At 36.6% G+C, this 19,471-nt stretch overlaps 1 protein-coding gene across 1 annotated transcript in view; it reads left to right on the forward strand.

Annotated features, from left to right (window-relative positions):
- The first annotated feature begins 5,065 nt into the window (after positions 1–5,065).
- The window catches only part of sntb1 (syntrophin, basic 1), a 36,874-nt gene continuing 22,468 nt past the window's right edge, over positions 5,066–19,471 (forward strand). Inside the window, exon 1 of the mRNA XM_048153064.1 lies at positions 5,066–6,235. Within this exon, the coding sequence (XP_048009021.1) occupies positions 5,731–6,235 (505 nt within the window). The 5' untranslated portion in view covers positions 5,066–5,730. The remainder of the gene's footprint in view (positions 6,236–19,471) is intronic.

Raw genomic sequence — 19,471 nt, forward strand, 5'->3', positions numbered from 1 at the left:
AAAAAAACGTAATATTGTAAAATATTATTACAATTTGAATATTTTTTGTTTGGTTTTTATTTCTAACATTTTACATCTTACATTTTTTTTTTTTTTTTTTGTTCCTGGACCCCAGTTTGCTCCTGGCCTAAAGCACTATTTGAAACTTGAAGTAGTAAAAGACAGAGTGGTCTTTACAAGCAGACCTGTCAGGTGACCAGTTTGCACAAAAACATGGCCAAAACAGTAGCGTTGTCTCTCAAAATAAGAACAGAAAGATACATCTGAGAGCTTGATTGAAAAAAAATGCATATACATGCCTATCCAAAGACACATCATGATGTAAAGCAGCACAGTGCAGCACAGAAAAGCTTTTAATTAACTTAAATCATGCAATGGAAAGAGAAATATTGCAGTAACCTTCCAATATGTTTTGATGGTCAACTTGTGGCCATGTTGCTTTACACACCTTGCTATTCACCAGCTCAGATAATATTATTCCACAATGCTTCTGGCAAATGAATAGTCTATCAGCTAAAAATAACAAAATATTTAAGATGAAATGGAAAAGTATACACAGCTAGTTGGATTTTGCATTGAAACTGTGAACAGTTCTTCTGTCCTGCTGTCAGCTACAAAGAATATGGTGTCATGGTTTGTCATTTATATAATTCTTTCACAGCATTTGCAAAATAAGCAATTCACATGTCTGGAAATCTTACTCTATGACAGCTGGAAGGCTATTGTGTTGCCATAGCAATGCCAACAGACCTTACACTCATGGTATATGTTATTCTTTCAAAGTATGAATCATAATTTATATAACTTTATAAGATTATAATGCTGTTCAAGTGATCACAGTACAGTGAAAAACAACTGAGCTGTAACACATTTTGAGATGTAATGTTAAAGGTGTTTAAACAGTGTAAAAATGTATGTCCTTTTGATCTAATGACAGCATTATATTAAAGAGGTTCCCGAATTACTTATTTTGCCACTGCTTTTATCTTCCATAAGCTCTATTTTATAGCCCCATAGGTGAACTTGTTTTGTTATTTGTTGATTGAATTGTAAAAAAAAAAAAAAAAAAAAAAGGTTGAACTGATGTTTTATTCATGAACACAAATAATTTCCCCTGAGAGTTTTTTTTAAGCAGTATAAGCTGGTTATTTCTCTAATTACCTTATATAAGGTGTTCTTATAATTGTGTTGCTCTACATTTCCATATTTTGACAACTTTTATGATCAAGGTAAAAATTGGTTGAATCCTTGGCAATGTAAGTTCTGTTTTCATGATCATAAAAATATGTCGGGCGGAGAGAGAAGGAAAAAAAGTCACAAATCCATAATTGGCATTAGAAGCCTCTAAGATGTGTTATTTTAATGAGCAAACTTTTGGCACATATAGAGCTGCATATCACTCGCAGATAAGACCACCACATACCCCAAATAGATTTGCAGTTTGCATTTAATGTGGCTTCCTATAAACTATGCCTCCATTGCCTCCATGAATAAGTTTGAGCATTTGAAAACAAAGAGCATTTGGCATCGGTGTTCACCTTCATATTTAACAAGTATTAAAGGCAGGGTAGGCAATTTCAAATTTCAAGAGGCTAGCAATAGCAAGCTAGTATTGAAAGCAAAGATCCCACCCTCCCTTCAGAGCATCTCCGAAGCCACGCCTCCTCTAAAACATGAACGCACACAGCCAGAGCAGAGTCTGCAAAGCGTCACGAGAGGTGTTATATTACCTCATGTCTCAAAGCACATACAATAATAATGAACGTAAATGACTCTGACTTGTTCCACCTGACTGCTGCAGATTCATTTCACCGTTGATAGTGTTGCCATAGAAATGAGGACGTGAACAGCTACAGAGAAGAATGTCAAAGGTTGACATCTCTTAATTAGGGTAATTACGATATGGCGTGAACGTAGCATAAGCTTGTTGTTTTGGTTCAGGAGCAACTGTAAAAGGTGGCTGTTGTTTGTTTGTGGTGCTCGGTGACTGTCTGTCTACAACTCTTCTGGAACATGCTGATGACTTGTGATGTCTGCACAAGCAGGTTGCACGGAGGTATGGAAATACATTGGTTGACAGTCAGGTATAGGACATTCTATCATTGCATTCGGCACGATGGACAAACATTTTTTGGTCCTGAGACTTCCACAGAAAATGTGTAGGCTACATTTTTTAAAATATTTTGACCACTTATTATTGATTGCTCTCAGGATGTGCAGAGAGTTTCAACCAGTAGGCCTATAACAAAATGTGTATGTGTTAGTTTAAACAGAAAGAACATCTGAAGCCAGGAATAAGATTTTTGCTTCAGACCACATGGCTGTTTGCAAGTTTGCATTGTTTGTTTAAAGGTGTGCTACAAATGGTCTGTCAGTTGCTGTGATGGATTGTGCATTTAAATGCCTTAAACACTACATTGTGCTTACCTATTCCTTATACTGTTATTTTTAGATTCTGCTGGAGTTAATGAAATTTAGCATTCCTTGGCAATTTATCTTCGCACAGTTTTCCCAGCAAAGAATGTGACAGCACAGTCCTGGACTACACTAAAGATGTCCAAAATACACATGCTGATATAACAGACGTTTCTAATAGAACGCCCTGATTTCTTGGACTGAATTTCTAAGTAGGCTAATATACTTTTATTGCATTACAGGTCATGAAGTTCCCATGATGCAATGCAATAGCAGTACCCAACAATACAATGACAGCCAGGCAGAGAAATAAAAAATAAAAGGTTGGGGGATCTTAAAGTATATACTTAATATACTAAAAATGAGTATATACATTTTTGTATGTATAAATACATGTTTACTGCATATTCAACATTTCAGTAACCATAAATATTTGATTGGTAAAGGGCGGTGCGATCACATTAGCAAAATTTCGAGGGAAAAGAAAAAGAGGTTAATTTTTTAGTGGTAAATCTTTTCGCCCTCACGCAAAATTCCTGATCATATGGATTCCTATTGAAATGACTGGATTTCTCCTGGGAAAAGAGAGTCTCCCAACAGAAGGTGTAATTGGCCTGAGCAAGTAGAGATAGTAGACTATTGAGCTCTTTCAGAATCAGTTAAAGTCACTATGTAATCAAAATCGACAAATCTTATTTTTTTATGAAATACTGGAGCATTTATTATACTATTTATTATACTATCCATGCACATCATTATTTAAAAAAAAAAAAAGAACGTGCCCTCATTATCATTAATCAAAATAACTTTTCCTCCCTCTTGCGGTGATCTCTTCTCTGATGACGTGTTTACTGGCGTGAGGGCGGGGCAACCTGTCACTCACATGAGATCACAGCACAACCATCCAATCAATTCCTGATGAACAAAATCAAGTCCCGCCCTACATTTTTTCTTGTTTGAGAAGCTGATTCACTCATATAGGGAAGAAAAGACTATCGCAACTTCTGTTTCATGCTGACTTTAAGGATCAGTGTGGGACAGTACATCGACAGATCAAATGTATTTATCACTTACATTTATAAAGGCTAAAAACCATCTTGTGTCCCGTTTAAATGACAGAAATACTGTTAGAAAAGAAGTCATTGAATAATTCTCACATCACTGCTGATTTATTTAATCTGCTGATTAAACCGCACATAGAGAGAATCTTGATGGTAGTGAGGAAGTAATGAAAGTGCATCGCTGAATCTGTCTTTCACCTTTGAGTCATTCTCTTCTCACCATACACAGGAGAGCACTAACGTTTCAACATGGCCTTTTATTTCAACTCTAATGAGCTGCATGTGCCTCCCTGCTGTTTCACAATGGCGAGGGACCAACAAAAAGCACTTGCACAATTTAGAAAGGAAGAAATGAGGAAAAAAACATTCCCCTGGGTACAGCAGCCCTTGTAAATTACAAGCACAAATTCCTGCAAGTTGTAGTAGGGTTGACTTGTAAATTTAATGCAAGTACTCTTAATCCTTTATTTAATCTTAATCAAACCCAGAGTGACATGAAACAATGTTTAGGGCACCTTTGACTCACAGCAACACTACTGTTGTTCTCAGTTACTTTAGATACGTTTTAGATTAATGTTTGAGTCAGCTTCTTAACTAACTAGAGTGGAAGTCCAACAAACAAACATTTTTGAATCAACATCAGTTTTGTAAATCCAACCTGCTATACAGAAAATGCCTAATTTAAGGAGCCAATTTAGTCTACAGCTATTTATTTTAGCTGACAATCAATCTAGCTTTTTTTGTCAGTCAAGCACAAAAATATTATTCATTTAAAACAAACAAAAAATAGTCAATCAAACAAACAAACATAAAAAAGTGCTTAGACCAAAAATGACTGTCAGTTTATTCTGTTTCTACATTTCACAGTAGCAATTAAGACTTGTAGACAAAAATGTTCACATACAAGAAAATATAGTAAAATCGACAGAGTAAGAATGAAATAAGAGAATACATATCAATAAGTTAATAAAATGCAAAAAAAAAAGGAAGGATAAAAAAGAATTAAGCTACCTTAGGAAAAGTCATAGTGAAATCTGATAATTGAATTCATACAAAAAATTAAAGAATTTGGCAAAAACATATATGTATATGTATATATATACATCCTCCTGAGACCCAGAAAAAACGTTTTTTTAATTTAGTATTTTTTCACATCATTACATCGTTTAGAACATAAGAAACAAATGAAAAAAAAAAAAAACATTTTTGAAAAATTATATTTTATTCATATGTTATGCTATGACCTCTGTAGTGGACACCAGGACTAAATTGTTTAAAAAATACACATATATTTATATTCTTCACTGGTGTCATGTTAGTGCAGTAACCAAGAATAAACACTAGATGGCACTAAAAACTCTACTTTTAGCGCCACTGACTGAAAGTCGTGCGGTCTGTTGGACTACCTTTCACTGCAGCGTTTTGTTTACATATATCCTATTTGTCACCTTGCTCGTAGATAATCATCATAAATAACTTTTTCCATTACGTAAGTTTAAAGACAACATCAATGAAGACGCAAAACAACTTTCAGTTTCATTCAAAACCTGTACTGCAATTAGTGTGAATTACACCAGCGGAAATCAATGTTCCATGCGTGTAAAGGCGCTAATTATGGGTGGTTAACGCGGTCTCAAAAGAACGTGTTCTATTAAAACAAAACTTTTATTATATTTCAAGTTTCATATGTTTCGGTAACCACATAAGTATGATTACAAGGCTGCGCGTTTGCACGAGGTAAATAAACGCTCGTGCACAGAAATAGTGTTCGCCTGAGGTAATCGCAGGAACACGTTTCGTTAGACGGAACGCATAATATCTATACATTCCTTTAAAAACAGCGACGACATACCTTGGAAGTCATCGTATGAATCAAAAACTGCCAATTCACACTTCAAACATGAAAAGAACCCAAACCGCCGATTATATATAGCCGACTGAACTATTTGAATGGTCGTCTTTCATCAGAGGAGGAAGTGCTAAACACATTTTAGGTAAAAACATGTCCGTGATCAATGTACTTAGATGAATCAAACAGACTTCAATCCAAACATTTCCTGACAGCGAGAGAGAGTTCAGCGTGGCTACACAGGACATCTCAGACATTTGCTCCACCCAAAGAGGATATGCATGTGGACTGGAGCCTGTAGAAGGGCTGAAACTATTCAACCTGAATCACAACTTTTTCCCTGGTCGGGGGTAAAGTCCTGTCCGTGTCTATGAAATCACATGGCATTATAAGAATGCTTCAAAGATGGCGGTTTGTGGTAACAGAGTGCAGAAAAGTGCATGTTTGGAGGTGCTCGTACGGGAGCGATGGCACGCGGTGCTGGCGAGTTTAAGCGACGAGTCGCTGACGCTCAGCTGCGAGGAGCCCGCGGCAGACACCAGCGTTAACCTGAACGGCATCACCACCAACGGCTCCTACGACCAGCCGGACCCCACGAACAGTCCCAAAGCCGGAGTATGGACTCCTTTTACGGATTCACAAGTGCCCGAAGCGATTGCGAACCGCAAAAGATGTGTCAAAGTTATCAAGCAGGAGGTCGGTGGATTAGGGATAAGCATCAAAGGCGGGAAGGAGAACAAGATGCCTATTCTTATTAGTAAAATATTCAAAGGTCTGGCTGCGGATCAGACTCAAGCGCTCTACGTGGGGGACGCGATACTGTCCGTGAACGGGATCAATCTGCGGGACGCCACGCACGACGAGGCGGTGCAGGTGCTGAAGAAAGCTGGCAAAGAAGTTATGCTGGAAGGTAAGGACGGGAGAAACGCAGTGGGGCTGTTGAGTTTAAGTCCTGATGTTTATCAGGTGTGTTAGGAACCTGTTAAGTGAGAACTGAAGCAACATGCACAACACTAAAAATAATGTTTTTATTGGCATTGATAGATCTACTAAGAACCTAAAGTTCCATGGAACAATTTATAAAAGGTTCTTCTAGTGGACCTTATAGTCTTCTGTTCTTCTCACTTAGAAAAAAAGGTTATTTTAAGAACTGTTCTCTGAAAGGTTCTATGTCGAACCCAAAATTGTTCTTCTGTGGCATCCAGTCTAAGATGGTCTGTGCACAATACCTCTCCAAAACCAGCTCGCAAGTTGCCCAGCTAAACCAACTACCATCTCAGACAACAGATAGACCAGCATAAACCAGCTATGGTTGTGGTTTTTTAGCAGGACTGTACATTAGGGTACTGCAAACACATTCTTTGCTTTCACATTTGGAAGGTCATTGCTGGAGTGATGGACGTGTTTGCTGTGCCCTCCAGTGTCGTACATTAAGGATGAAAGCACCCTTGAGAGTGACAAAGCTATGAAATTCCCTCTGAGTGCATCATAAAAGCATAGCACAGATTTCAGGGGGACGTTTATAATTTTCATTATGCTCAGTCATGTTGAGGATTTTCACAATACAGCTAAGGTTCCTTCTTTGGAAATATGGTTAGATATCCGTATATGTGAGCAATTGCATTGCAACATCAGCTAGACTTAAAGGGTTAGTTCACCCAAAAATGAATTTATTACTCACCCTCATTGTCGTTTCACGCCTGTAAGACCTTCGTTCATCTTCGGAACACAAATTAAGATATTTTTGATGAAATCCGAGAGCTCTCTGACTCCTCAATAGACAGCAGTTTCACTTTTAAGATCCGGAAAGGTAGTAAAGAATCATTAAAATAGTCGACGTAATACAGTTCAACCTTAATTTTATGAAGCGACAAGAATACTTTTTGTGCGCAAAAACAAAACAAAAATAATGACTTTATTCAACAATATCTTCTAGTCAAGTAAAGTCAAGTCATCTTCATTTATATAGCGCTTTTCACAATACATATTGTTTCAAAGCAGCTTCTCTTCTGTGTCAATCTCTTACGCTGTTTACATCCTGCACTTCCAGGTTCTACGTCAGAATGCCGACTCAGAAGAGAATGACACAGAAGAGAAGATATTGTTGAACAAAGTCATTATTTTTGTTTTGTTTTTGCGCACAAAATGTATTCTTGTTGCTTCATAAAATTAAGGTTGAACTGTATTACGTTGACTATATTAGTCGATATATAAGTCAATATTTTTGTTTTTTTGCGCACAAAACACATTCTCGTTGCTTTGTAACTTTGAACCACTGCAGTCACGTCGATATTTTAACAATGTCTCCTTTCTGGAACTTGAAAGTGGTGGTTAAATTGCTGTCTATAGAGGAGTCAGAATGCTCTCGGATTTCATCAAAAATATCTTAATTTGTGTTCCGAAGATGAACGAAGTTTGTGGAACGACATGAGGGTGAGTAATTAATGACAGAATTTTCATTTTTGGGTGAACTAACCCTTTAAAATACCTGGCACACGAAACGCAGTGAAAAAGGATGTGCCGTTTCAAACCATATGCAAAATGTGCAAACTTGTTTAATTTACCCGATTTATGAGATTTACAAAATATTTATCGTTACTGAGATCAAAATATTGGAGAATTTAGAGTTGGAGCACCAATTCAGACAAATGTCTATTCTGTAAAAGATGCTATTGTATGAATGCTTCCTGTTGTAATCCGTATTCCTGTATTTGTGACCTGTATCTGATCTTAAAATCCTGGTCACAGAGTATATTGTTAGTGGCACTGGAGAATTTATGCAAATGCTCTTATACTGTCAGTTGTACTGCTGTTGTATTAGCTGTTGTGTGCTACACAAGACTTTAACCCCATACCAGCACTGTACTGTTTTTATGATATTCAAGGATTTTCCTGTACACTGACCTGAGGGTCAGATTACTTTCTGTAAATCAGTTAAACAGGGTGATCAGTTAAACATGATTTCTGCATTTTCCCTGTTGAAACCCCATAGAAGTTTGACAGGCTTGCATGACGGAGAGTAACTCTGCCAGATTACTTTGGAAACTAAACATTTAAATGTGTTGCTTTCATGCTGATTCATTCAACTGATATCAAGATTACATATCTATATTTGGCCTGTTCAGTGACTGTGCAGTTCCCCACCTGATGTCATTGTGACTAAGTGAACACAGATGTGCTGAACTTTTGTCATATCCTCATGCTTCAGAATTGAACTGCCTTCGGGGGTCATATCAGCCTGTGGTTCAGTCACTGATGGGCAGATGTTGGCATCCACGTTTGTCTAGCAGGATAAAATAATAGTGAAAATTCTGTCATCATTTACTCTTTCTCATATTATTCCAGTATTATATGACTTGGTGTCCTCCGTGGAACAAAAAAGGGGAAGTTTAGCAGAATATTGACGCTGCTTTTTCCAACCCGATTTCATGAGAAATTGAGTAACTATTTTATGAAATGGTGATTTCCTATGAATTCATAAATGTACGGTTTTAGAAAAAACTAAGCATGAAGGTCCACACCTAAACATAACACTCAGTTTGACGGAAGTGACAGAAGTGTTGCGTGTTGGCTTTTTCTCATATATGGTGATAGTGAACAGTGACCAGGGGATGTCAAATATGACACATCAAGTTTGATGTTAATAGTATTAAAGAGATGGTTCACTTTGAAAATCAAATTCATTTTATCATTTACTCACCCTCAAGTTGTTCTAAACTTGTAGGAGTTTCTGTTCTGTTGAACACAAAAGAAGATATGAAGAATGTTGGTAACCAAACAGTTTCTGGTGCCCAATGACTTCCATAGTTTTTTCTTTTTTCATACTATGAAGTCAATGGGAACCAGCAGCTGTTTGGTTGCCAACATTCTTCAAAATATCTTCTTTGGTGTTCAACAGAAGAAAGAAACTTGTACAGGTTTGGAACAACTCATGGTAAGTAAATGTAGGGCCTTATAAAATCCGTTTTAATTTTTCCCAAATTCCGTTTTATTTTTTCCCAAATTCCGTTTGAATTTTTCTGGATTCCGTTTTTTTTTTTACTCCATTTTAATGGTTAAATTAAATTTTAGTAATCAAAAAGCATGTCTAATTTATTGAAATAATGAATCTTGTCCAATTTACCATCAATTTAACATTTGTTTTAGGGCCCTACGTTTTATTCGTTCCCCTCAAATTTTATTTTTTTACCAAATTCTTTTTTCTGGATTAAATTTTTCTGGCAATCAAATGAATGCATACCATTTAATTTATCTTTTAATCATGAAATTAAACTTTTTTGTCAAACACAATGTGCTGCACACCAGAGCTTTACTGTTAATATCAAAGCATGGAAGAAACACTGAGATTATTGTTTAAAATATATTTTAATAATTTATTAATTTAATTTATCTAAATTCTACTGTACAACAGTAATATGTTTCTGTCAAGTTAAATCGAACTTTTATTTTGACGGTTTGCCTAGAGCTTTGAGTTTCTCTCTGTTTATGACGGTAGTTTTCTCAAACGAAGCGTTTAAATGCGGATGAAGTGACTTTCAGAGCAGCTCTGGAGATGAATTCGTGCCTTCATATAGTGAGGCGACAGAGGACGAAAACACCGCGAGCGTTGCATGTGCTTCAGCGTGCGTGCGCCCGAGCGCGAGTGTGTGTGAGGCGGTGTGAGGTAAATGAAACTGCGCTTCCGCATCATTCATTTCAGAGGCACACAGGCATGAAGGATTCATTTTTAAATAGTCTTTCTGCGGTTTGATATTCAGTCACTAGTCTTTATCGCGATTTAATTTATGTGTACTGACCTGCTTTTAATTCATTCATCAAAAATTTGATAAATTCCGTGACATTCCGCGTTATATAGTAAATTCCGTTTTTATGACTTGATTCCGTCCGCGATTCCGCGATCGCGGAAATTATAGGGCCCTATAAATGACTGAATTTAAATTTTTGGGCGAAGTATCCTTTTAAACTTCATTGGCTCTCATGTGTCTCACAACCAATCGTGGTGCACCAAATTTGACTGTGCATATTCAAATTGCATGAATGAGATTTGAGAGCTATGTCGAAAGCCAGGATTTTCAGAATAATTAATAATTAAATTTTGTCCTGTTCAAAATAAATCTCTCATACAATTCAAAAGACTTTAGCGCTCTAGGGGCCAGATTTATTAAACGGGGCAAATTAGTGTGAGAGTGCAATTTCCCGAAATGCACCGATGGGAGTGGCAAGTTTTGCACGTGATCTACTGCTGACATGCAAATTAAAGAACACACACGCAGTCAAATCATTTACATAATGACAAACAGCAGGTATTTTAAAGGGCTAGCGCTGGGTCACAAATAAGCAGAGCTGATGCCCATCAGGTGCGGATCGACACAGGCGCAACTTGTTACATGTAATATACGGATAAGGTTTTCCACTGGCGTTCCAAAGAAATGAATACGAGTGGAAAATATTTTCTCCCTTCTACCACGCGCTCTCTGTTCTCTGCGGTGTCTCCTCCTAGCAGCAACAATTGCAACCATGTCGCAAAATGGGTTAAGACCTGCTTTTTTTGGACGTTAAACAATGGCGCAAATACCAGTAAATTGACTAGCACAAACATTAGTAAATCGTGTTGCGTTATTTATTTAAATACTCTCCTCCCATACGTTTTGCGTCTGAAAGGGAAACTCCTACAAATGCATATGCAATAAGGTCAGCCGCAAAAACAACTGTCCACCCCTTTTCAGCACTAGTGTTGCACTGCTTGTCTTTAGTAAATAATACAGTAGTTTTTTAACTCCAAAAGAGGGTTTGCGCTGGTGTAAGCTGTAAGTAATTCTGGTCCTAGTAGTGTTGACTCTTTATTTTATTAATTTTTTATTTATTTATATATATATTTTTTTGTCAATTTTGAAGCTTGACAACCCTCTAATCACCATTCTCTTTCATTGTTTGGAAAAGAGCAGCATGTACATCTTTTGTATTTCATGAAAGAAAAAACAACATAAGGGTGAGTAAATGATGATTGGATTTTAAGTATAGTCCGTTAAAGCTTTTACATATCTGATATAAAGACTAATTTCTTACTTTCTTTCTTTCTTTCTTTCTTCTTTTTTTTTTGAAAAGCAGAAAATTAGAATTTTGAAAAAAACTTTAAAAAATTGATGAAACATATTTCACTAGTTAGATTCATCATTGCAAATCTTCAAACAGAAATTCTGATTTAAAACAAAACTTCCAACTAGTGTCCAACATAGGTCAATTGAGTACATATAGTAGTTTAGAAAAATGCAAAACAATTTCAGTGAACAGAGCATCCAATATATCAAACAATTGTTGTCCATAAAGCTCGCTATTTGTTCAAGCAAGCGAATTTTGCATGTCAAATCAAGGCCCATGATTCCCTGTCCTTGGGATTTGGCTTTGAATAATTCACTTTGACATTTCTTGTCAGAAATATTTGCACATCCTTTTACTCTTTACAGATTTACAACACCCAACTTGTATTTTACCCCGTCACCACTCTATCAATCAACACTGTTGTCTTTTAACAGATTTCCTGATGCCCTTCCACAGTCTTTGTCTATATATATTCTTGAGAAACACATTAGTCCTGGGGGACAAGTCAGTGTCTTTGGAAAAATTACAGAGCTAGTCATATTGAAGTCAAGGTCTCTGGATGATACAAAAAAATAAGAGAAGTCTCATGGGATTTGACAGGTTGATAGCTATCTGTATGCACCAAAAATGCCCAATTCTATAGCTATGACTCAAGTTAAAGGACTTTTTTGTCATTCTGAATCCCTATGCTTCCAAAATTCATGCCTCAAATTAGCATTTTGCCAACTGAAGTCCGAAAAGGGCTTTTTTCTTCCTTTTTGAAACAAAGAATCCCATTCTTAAAAACCCAGTCAGCTTGTAATGAGTCTGAGATAAACACAGCACACAAAAAAGCTGTCCATGTTTAGACGAGTGTTCTACAACACAATATTGTACTGAAAACAATTGCATAGAAATAATTGTACTGTAGCCCAGGGATGTTTTGAAGAAAAAAATGAATTTAACATCTGTATTCTAGATATGCTTTAAACTAGAATCACTGTTCTCTAAAAACACCCAATTACAATCGTAAGCGAAGACTCGCCGTAGTAGCCTAGACAAAGAAATAGGGATAATGAAACTCTCTGGAAGTCAAAGCACATTCTCGATATTACTAGTGCACAGTGTGACGGCATGACACTGCAAACCGCTTTAGTTATCTTACCTAAGATAGATGCATGAGACAAAGGCACGAATACATCATTCCTGGAATGTGGCACCTTATGCTTTCTGTTCTGTCTCATTCACTCACTTATTCAGAATTGTAAATAAATGATAAAGTGAGAAAGAATGAGACGGGGATTGGAATGAGGGCTAGTCTGTTACAGAGGGAGGGAAACGTGTATGAAGACCACTCTCACCAGTCACATGACCTCATCCTCAAAGCATGCAGTAGATACTGGGAGCAGGGACAACACATTTGCAGTACATGCAAGCTCAGCCGTTCTGTCGTTTACTTCACTACTTGTTGCCCAGTTAGTTAATGGTTAAAGGAAATGTAAGTTCAAAACATCCAAAGCAGTATCATTTCCTTGATCCAGCCTGATGTTTGTAATGAATCTTGGCCAATTCTTTCAGTTCCCTTCAATTCCCAACATTCCCTTCAACAAAGGCCAGGAGACAAAGGAATGTATATTCTCAAATAAAGTCAACTCCATGTGGTAAACTGTAAAGTTATTTGAACAGCCACAAGACTAGAATAACTGGTTTCATGTAACATTGATCTCATGTTGAAAATGCACAAACCACCTGGAGAAGTATATTGTTATTCAAGCCCAGCTGTTCTCTTCTTAACAACCAAAATGTGATCATGTTAGTTATGCAATATTACTAAATGCAATGATTTTGCTGGCAGTATAAAATTAAACAATTTCTCCAGTTTCAGTGATTCAATTCAAAACTCTAATGTATGGATTCACAGAAGAGAGCTTCTTTCACAGCATAAGAGACTTCTTTCAAAAACATTAAGAAATCTGACCGACCCACAACTTTTGAAGGGTGGGCGAGGTATTGAATATAGTTGAATATTGTTAAACGACTAGGCCCTATTGAATCCTACTACTAAGGCATTTCTCAATGTCAAGGAAGGATCCTCGGAAGCCAGAATTTCGAGGATGCTACGTCATCGACATCCGTCGAAGGACTGTTCCAATGTCGAGGATCCTCGGAATTTCAAATAAGGACTGAGTCCTTCGTTCGAAAAATATCCTATATACAGGAAAGGATGCATATGTGTAGCCTTCGCGCTCTTCGCGCACTAAAATCACCCACAATCCTATGCGCGCAGCTTTGCAATCTTGTTCAAAAAAATGTCGGACGTTAGCGGGCAATATGCTTTCAAATGTAAGAATATTTACGTTAGCAAACATTTGTTATAACTGTAGTAAATATGTCAGATAAATAAAGTTTAACGTTTAAATGCCAGTACAAATTACTACCGTATTGATATTATAAATTATACAAATACAAATGTCGTTATTGATGGCTAACTGAACCGGACCGTCATTTAACAATTGTTAGCTTGGTTGCCGTCACCGGCATTTTTTCTTTTATCTTTTCACTAAAGTAATGACGCAATGACGTGCACTTGCTAGTCTGTTCCATTTACGTGTTCTCCGAATGCTAAAGAGGAGCCTCGCCTAGACTCTGAAGGAAGTGACTTGGAAGGACCAGTCCTGCCAAGGAAGTATCCTTGACATTGAGAAACGCCTCAAGTTTGGCATCATCCTGACAGCAAAATTATTTATGCTTCATTCCACAGTGTTGTAAGTGCATTTACCAGGTTTGAAATGAGTAAGTGAATGAATGCCACATTTTAATTTAGTGACAGATTTTTGATATTTTAATAGTGCTTACTGTGGTCATGCAACTGAAGTTCCTACTTAAATTCTCATTGTTGGTGCTCTCAGCTGTTGCACTTTAACATTCTCCCTTGAGTGCACATCATAATGAGAGCAATTAACGTCCAATCCCAAGTGTAAATGTTCAAGAAAAATGGATCTGTCATGGACTGTTCTTCAATAAGACATGGATTAAATAGCATATGTTAAAGGCAGTCGACCATAAACACACTTTACCATTTCTCATTGCTAATTTTCATAATTTACATTTTGCTTGCAACTAAATCACAAAATTAAATCTGAGAAACCTATTGCTTCCTGAATGAAAGTCAACAGCATTAGGAAATTCCTTTTTTAAAACGTGGGGTCAGAAGTAAACCAGTTTTCCACTTCTGGGTCAAATATGAACAAACCCAGCCATAGGTTATTCTAACCTAGTTCCAAACCTGTAAGACCTTTGTTCATCTTAGGAACAAAAATGAAGATATTTTTGTTGAAATCCAAGAGTTTTTTTTATCCACCATAGAAAGCAATGCAATTACCACATTCAAGGTCCAGATAATTAGTAAAGACATTGTTAAAATAGTCAACGTGACTACAGTGTTTTAACCTTAAAGGTTTAGTTCACCCAAAAATGAAAATTATGTCATTGATGACTCACCCACATGTCGTTTCAAACCCGTAAGACCTCCTTTCATCTTCGGAACACAGTTTAAGATATTTTAGATTTAGTCCGAGAGCTTTCTGTCCATCCATTGATAATGAATGTGCAGTATACTGTCCATGTCCATAAAGGTAAAAAAAACATCATCAAAGTAGTCCATGTGACATCAGTGGTTTAGTTAGAAGTTTTTGAAGCATCTAAAATACATTTTGGTCCAAAAATAACAAAAACTACGACTTTATTCAGCATTGTATTCTCTTCTGGGTCTGTTGTTCATCCGGGTTCATGACTCGGGTTCAGTGAACCGCAGCGCACTGCTGACGTAAGATGCTGCTGACGTGTTATCTGGTGCGCCAGAGTTTCGTTTACAGTCTGAGGGAGACGCACGCTGTATTCAAGCTATTTTTTTTAAATGGTGTGTATTCAAGCTATATTTTTTAAAATGGTGCGTAAGTGTGCATGTCGCGGATGTCCTAATCACCAAAAACAACGACGTAAATGTGCATTACCATCGCCGACAGATGAAAGGATTCAATGGAATCAATTCAATGGAAAGGATTCCGGAAGAGAATACAATGCTGAATAAAGTCGCATTTTTTATTATTTTTGGACCAAAATCTATAAAAGATGCTTCAAAAACTTCTAACTGACCCACTGATGTCACATGGACTACTTTGATGATGTTTTTATTACCTTTCTGGACATGGACAGTATACCGTAAAAACATTTTCAATGGAGGGACAGAAAGCTCTCGGACTAAATCTAAAATATCTTAAACTGTGTTCCGAAGATGAACGGAGGTCTTACGGGTTTGGAATGACATGAGGGTGAGTCATTAATGACATAATTTTCATTTTTGGGTGAATTAACCCTTTAATGTTATGAAGCAAAGAGAATGCTTTTTGTGTGCAAAAACAAAACAAAGATAATGACTTTATTCAACCATTTCCTCTCTACCCTGTCGGGTGTGTATTGTTTCTGCTATCAGTGAGATTGACCTAGCCGCTAACCCAATGGCTGGGTAACACAAAAAAAAATAACCCAGAAAATGACCCAACAAGCTCAACCCAGCATTTGAGTAGAAATCATATTGTAGGCTTTTTTAGGACTTTTCAGAAAGTTATCTGTGTCTAGGAGATTTGCGTAACACATCTTTTGACTGCCAGTGAAGTAACAAGATTAAGTCAATAAGCAAAGATAAGATGTAACTGTTTTACCATAAAGTTACTCCTTTGCCTTTGTAGAACATAAAAAAATCCTTTCATAAGTTTGTGTTTGTAGCTAGTCTCTTAGTTTGTCCTTGAGGATAAAGGAGCACAGGATCTTTTGGGCCTGTGAATAGAGTTCCACCTGCTGTGTGGTGGACTCTAAAGTTTGGGTAGTAATGTTTTATGCAAGAGCTGACTGAAGAATCCTTGACCCTGAAGTACAGTTACATGTGAGACTTTGGCAGTGACATTCTGAATCACTTCTGTGCTTCCACATTCAGTTGGAGTATATGGATTATGAAGTTATCTTGCTTTGTTTTGTTCTTAATCTTATCACTGTGAAGTTGTAAAGACAGAGATTATCGTTTAGATGCTTAGCCTTAGTGACACGCCAGCTTTGCAAGTTGTTTCCTGTGTTAACTTGTAAACTGAAGGTCATGATAACATTTGAGTATAGCTAGAGGCAGACCAAAAATGCATGTCTTCTCTTCACTTATTTGTGTGTATGTGTGTGTTACTTGAGCAACACACTTATCTTATACATTTTTAGACAAAACAGTGATTGGATGCAGACAATTAAAAAATAAATGGTCAGTGAAAGGTACCAAAGGAGGTACAACCTAAATATTACATGTTGTTTTCTTTTCTATTGGTGTTATATGAGGTTTGCAATTTTTGCAACTTTGTTGGGAAATGCAATGATACATTTGTTGTGTTTATATTATATTATTTGAGAACAAATTTGGAACAGAATTGAGCTGGATAATGACAACATCGAAACTGTTATTGAACTGAGTTGAATCTGAATAATGACACTGTTACCTTCTGTTGAGCTGAATTAAACTGAAATGAAACAACATTGAAATAAATTGAGCTGAATAATGACACTATTAACTTCTGTAGTGCTGATTTAAAGGGATAGTTTACCCAAAAAAGTCCAAACCTGTTTCTTTTTTTCTGTTGAACACAACAGAGATATTTTAAAGAATGTTGGGAACCAGAAAGTTGACTGTAGCCATTGACTTCCATAGTATTTTTTTTTTTTCCTACAATGGAAGTCAATGGCTACCATCAACTTTTTGATTAAAACATTCCTTTAAGGCCCATTCACACACATAAGATGATAACTATTCATAACTATAAAGATTTAATAACGTTGTAATTCTATGAGCAAAGAAAGGTACACACTGCAACTATAACGATAATGACACAAAGGAACGATATATCATTGGAATCACTTTCAGAGCGATTTTTTTATTTTTTATTTTTTCAGCTGATGAAAAAAACATTGACAGCAAATCAGAATTAAAAAGCGTGCATGTTTAAATACAACATAACTGAGCACATTTATAATAAACAGAACGCTATTGTCTGCTGTTGTGGGTGCTAATATAATTATCATTATAGTTATGGTTCTTGGTGTGAATGGGCCTTATGTGAATTTGTTTCATAATTAATGAATTTTACGACATAAAATTCATTATTTTATGTTGTCCCAGAAGAAAGATGACCAACCGTGGTGATTTCTGTGGTCGTGGCTCTTAAACTGTGGTCCTACGTCGTACAGTGAGAGAGGTTCAAAGATGCCATTGTCATTGTCACGGCCTTGCAATCAAAGATAGCCTGCGATAATTTTCTGACAATATCAGATCTCACAGTGTGTTTGCTGTTACGACCCTATGTCTACTGACTAGCCAATAAAAATGCATCATGAAATGGCGTATTGATCAACGCAACATGGAGCTAAAACATAAAACTACTTACCTCAAGCTCCTTTTGCAAAATTGGCATGCCAAGTTGGCCTCTTCCTAGCCATGACCGCATCCATATTATCCTCTTTTGCTTCCTCTTCTTTTTTTCAGTGCACATAAAAACCACAATTCCCAAAGTGCGGTTCATCTTGCTCTGTTTGTTTACCACTAGCACGTTTTATTCTTCCATACTAACTCGCATTTAATTTTGTGTCATCGTACAGTCTACATACATGTCGTACAGTGTGATTTGTAATGAATGATCTTATAGGATTGCCAAAGTCTGTAGCAGGCATAACATTATCTAATGTGAATGTCAAATAAAATAAATAAATAAACCATAGGGGTTGTGTCTTTTAGTGTTGTCACGGTGCCAAAATTCCAGTAGTCGGTACCAATACCATGAAAATTTTACAGTTCTCGGTACCAATTTCGGTACCACAGTAAAATCTATTGGAACTATTTTACTATTTTATATAGCCTATTTTAAAAACATTAAATATGATTTGGAGTGTGTGTGTTTGTGTGTGTATATATAGGCTACCTCAATGAAATAAATTTTGAAATATAAAAAAAAATAATAATAATAATTAAATGCTCAAACATCCATTGTGTACTGTTGAAAAAACCAGCATATGCTGGTAAGGTAGGTGCTGCTGATCCATACTAGTCCTAAGCTGGTCCTGGACCAGCATAAACCAGCTCAAACCAGCATACCAGCTTCAAAACCTACTTTACCAGCATATGCTTGTTTTTTCAACAGGGGTAACAGACGTGCGTGTTTATTTTAGCTATTCCGTCAGAGAAACAACACACTACAGCCTGTAAAACTATGAAATAAATATCGGTAAATAATGGTGACCTAAATAATAAGAAAGTTAAATATTATTTTAAAAAGCATTCGTTTTTTATTTCCACACAAAGACGCGTCATATATAGCCAAAGTCCCGTTATTACTTTGGTATAGCCGCTTTGCGCTTTGAGAGGGATGTGGGACACGAGCAGGAATGAGACCATTTCTCTTTAATAATATCTTCGTTATCTCCTGATGTTACAAACAACTGACACTTGTTGTAAAAGGTCTTAAGAGCGAGTTTTATCCTCTGCAGGGGCAAGACATTCAGGCTATGTTTGATTTAGCGCTGCCAGAGAAAACGAAAGTAAAAATCACCAGCGTATGAAACGCGATATATACAAATAAACTTGACGCGCCTTATAAAGTCTAATAACAAGCACAAACTGTTAAATAGAAACTGACGTGCAAGCAAAAAGGTTTCTGTCCTACGGTGTTTTTTCTACTTTACCACAGTAAAGAATGCGAATAGCCTATAATAGGCCTAAATGCGAACGAATGAAACGTTATAATCCCCTGCGTGAGTGAAGATTTGGGAAAAGAAACAGATTCCATGTTCAGTGGAATAACTAATGGAATATTGTTAAATTATCTGCTAATCAGGTGACCAGATCGCGATTCGGAAAACAGAATACGAAGCTTAAAAGTATGGACTCACGCACCTCTCTTATTCGGCATTAACCAAAATGTTTCCATGGCTGCGATGTCACATTTAATTGCTAACCTATTATTTCTTTTGTAAACAAAGCTTT

This window comes from Megalobrama amblycephala, linkage group LG13 (assembly GCF_018812025.1).
Source record: "Megalobrama amblycephala isolate DHTTF-2021 linkage group LG13, ASM1881202v1, whole genome shotgun sequence".
NCBI lineage: Eukaryota > Metazoa > Chordata > Actinopteri > Cypriniformes > Xenocyprididae > Megalobrama > Megalobrama amblycephala.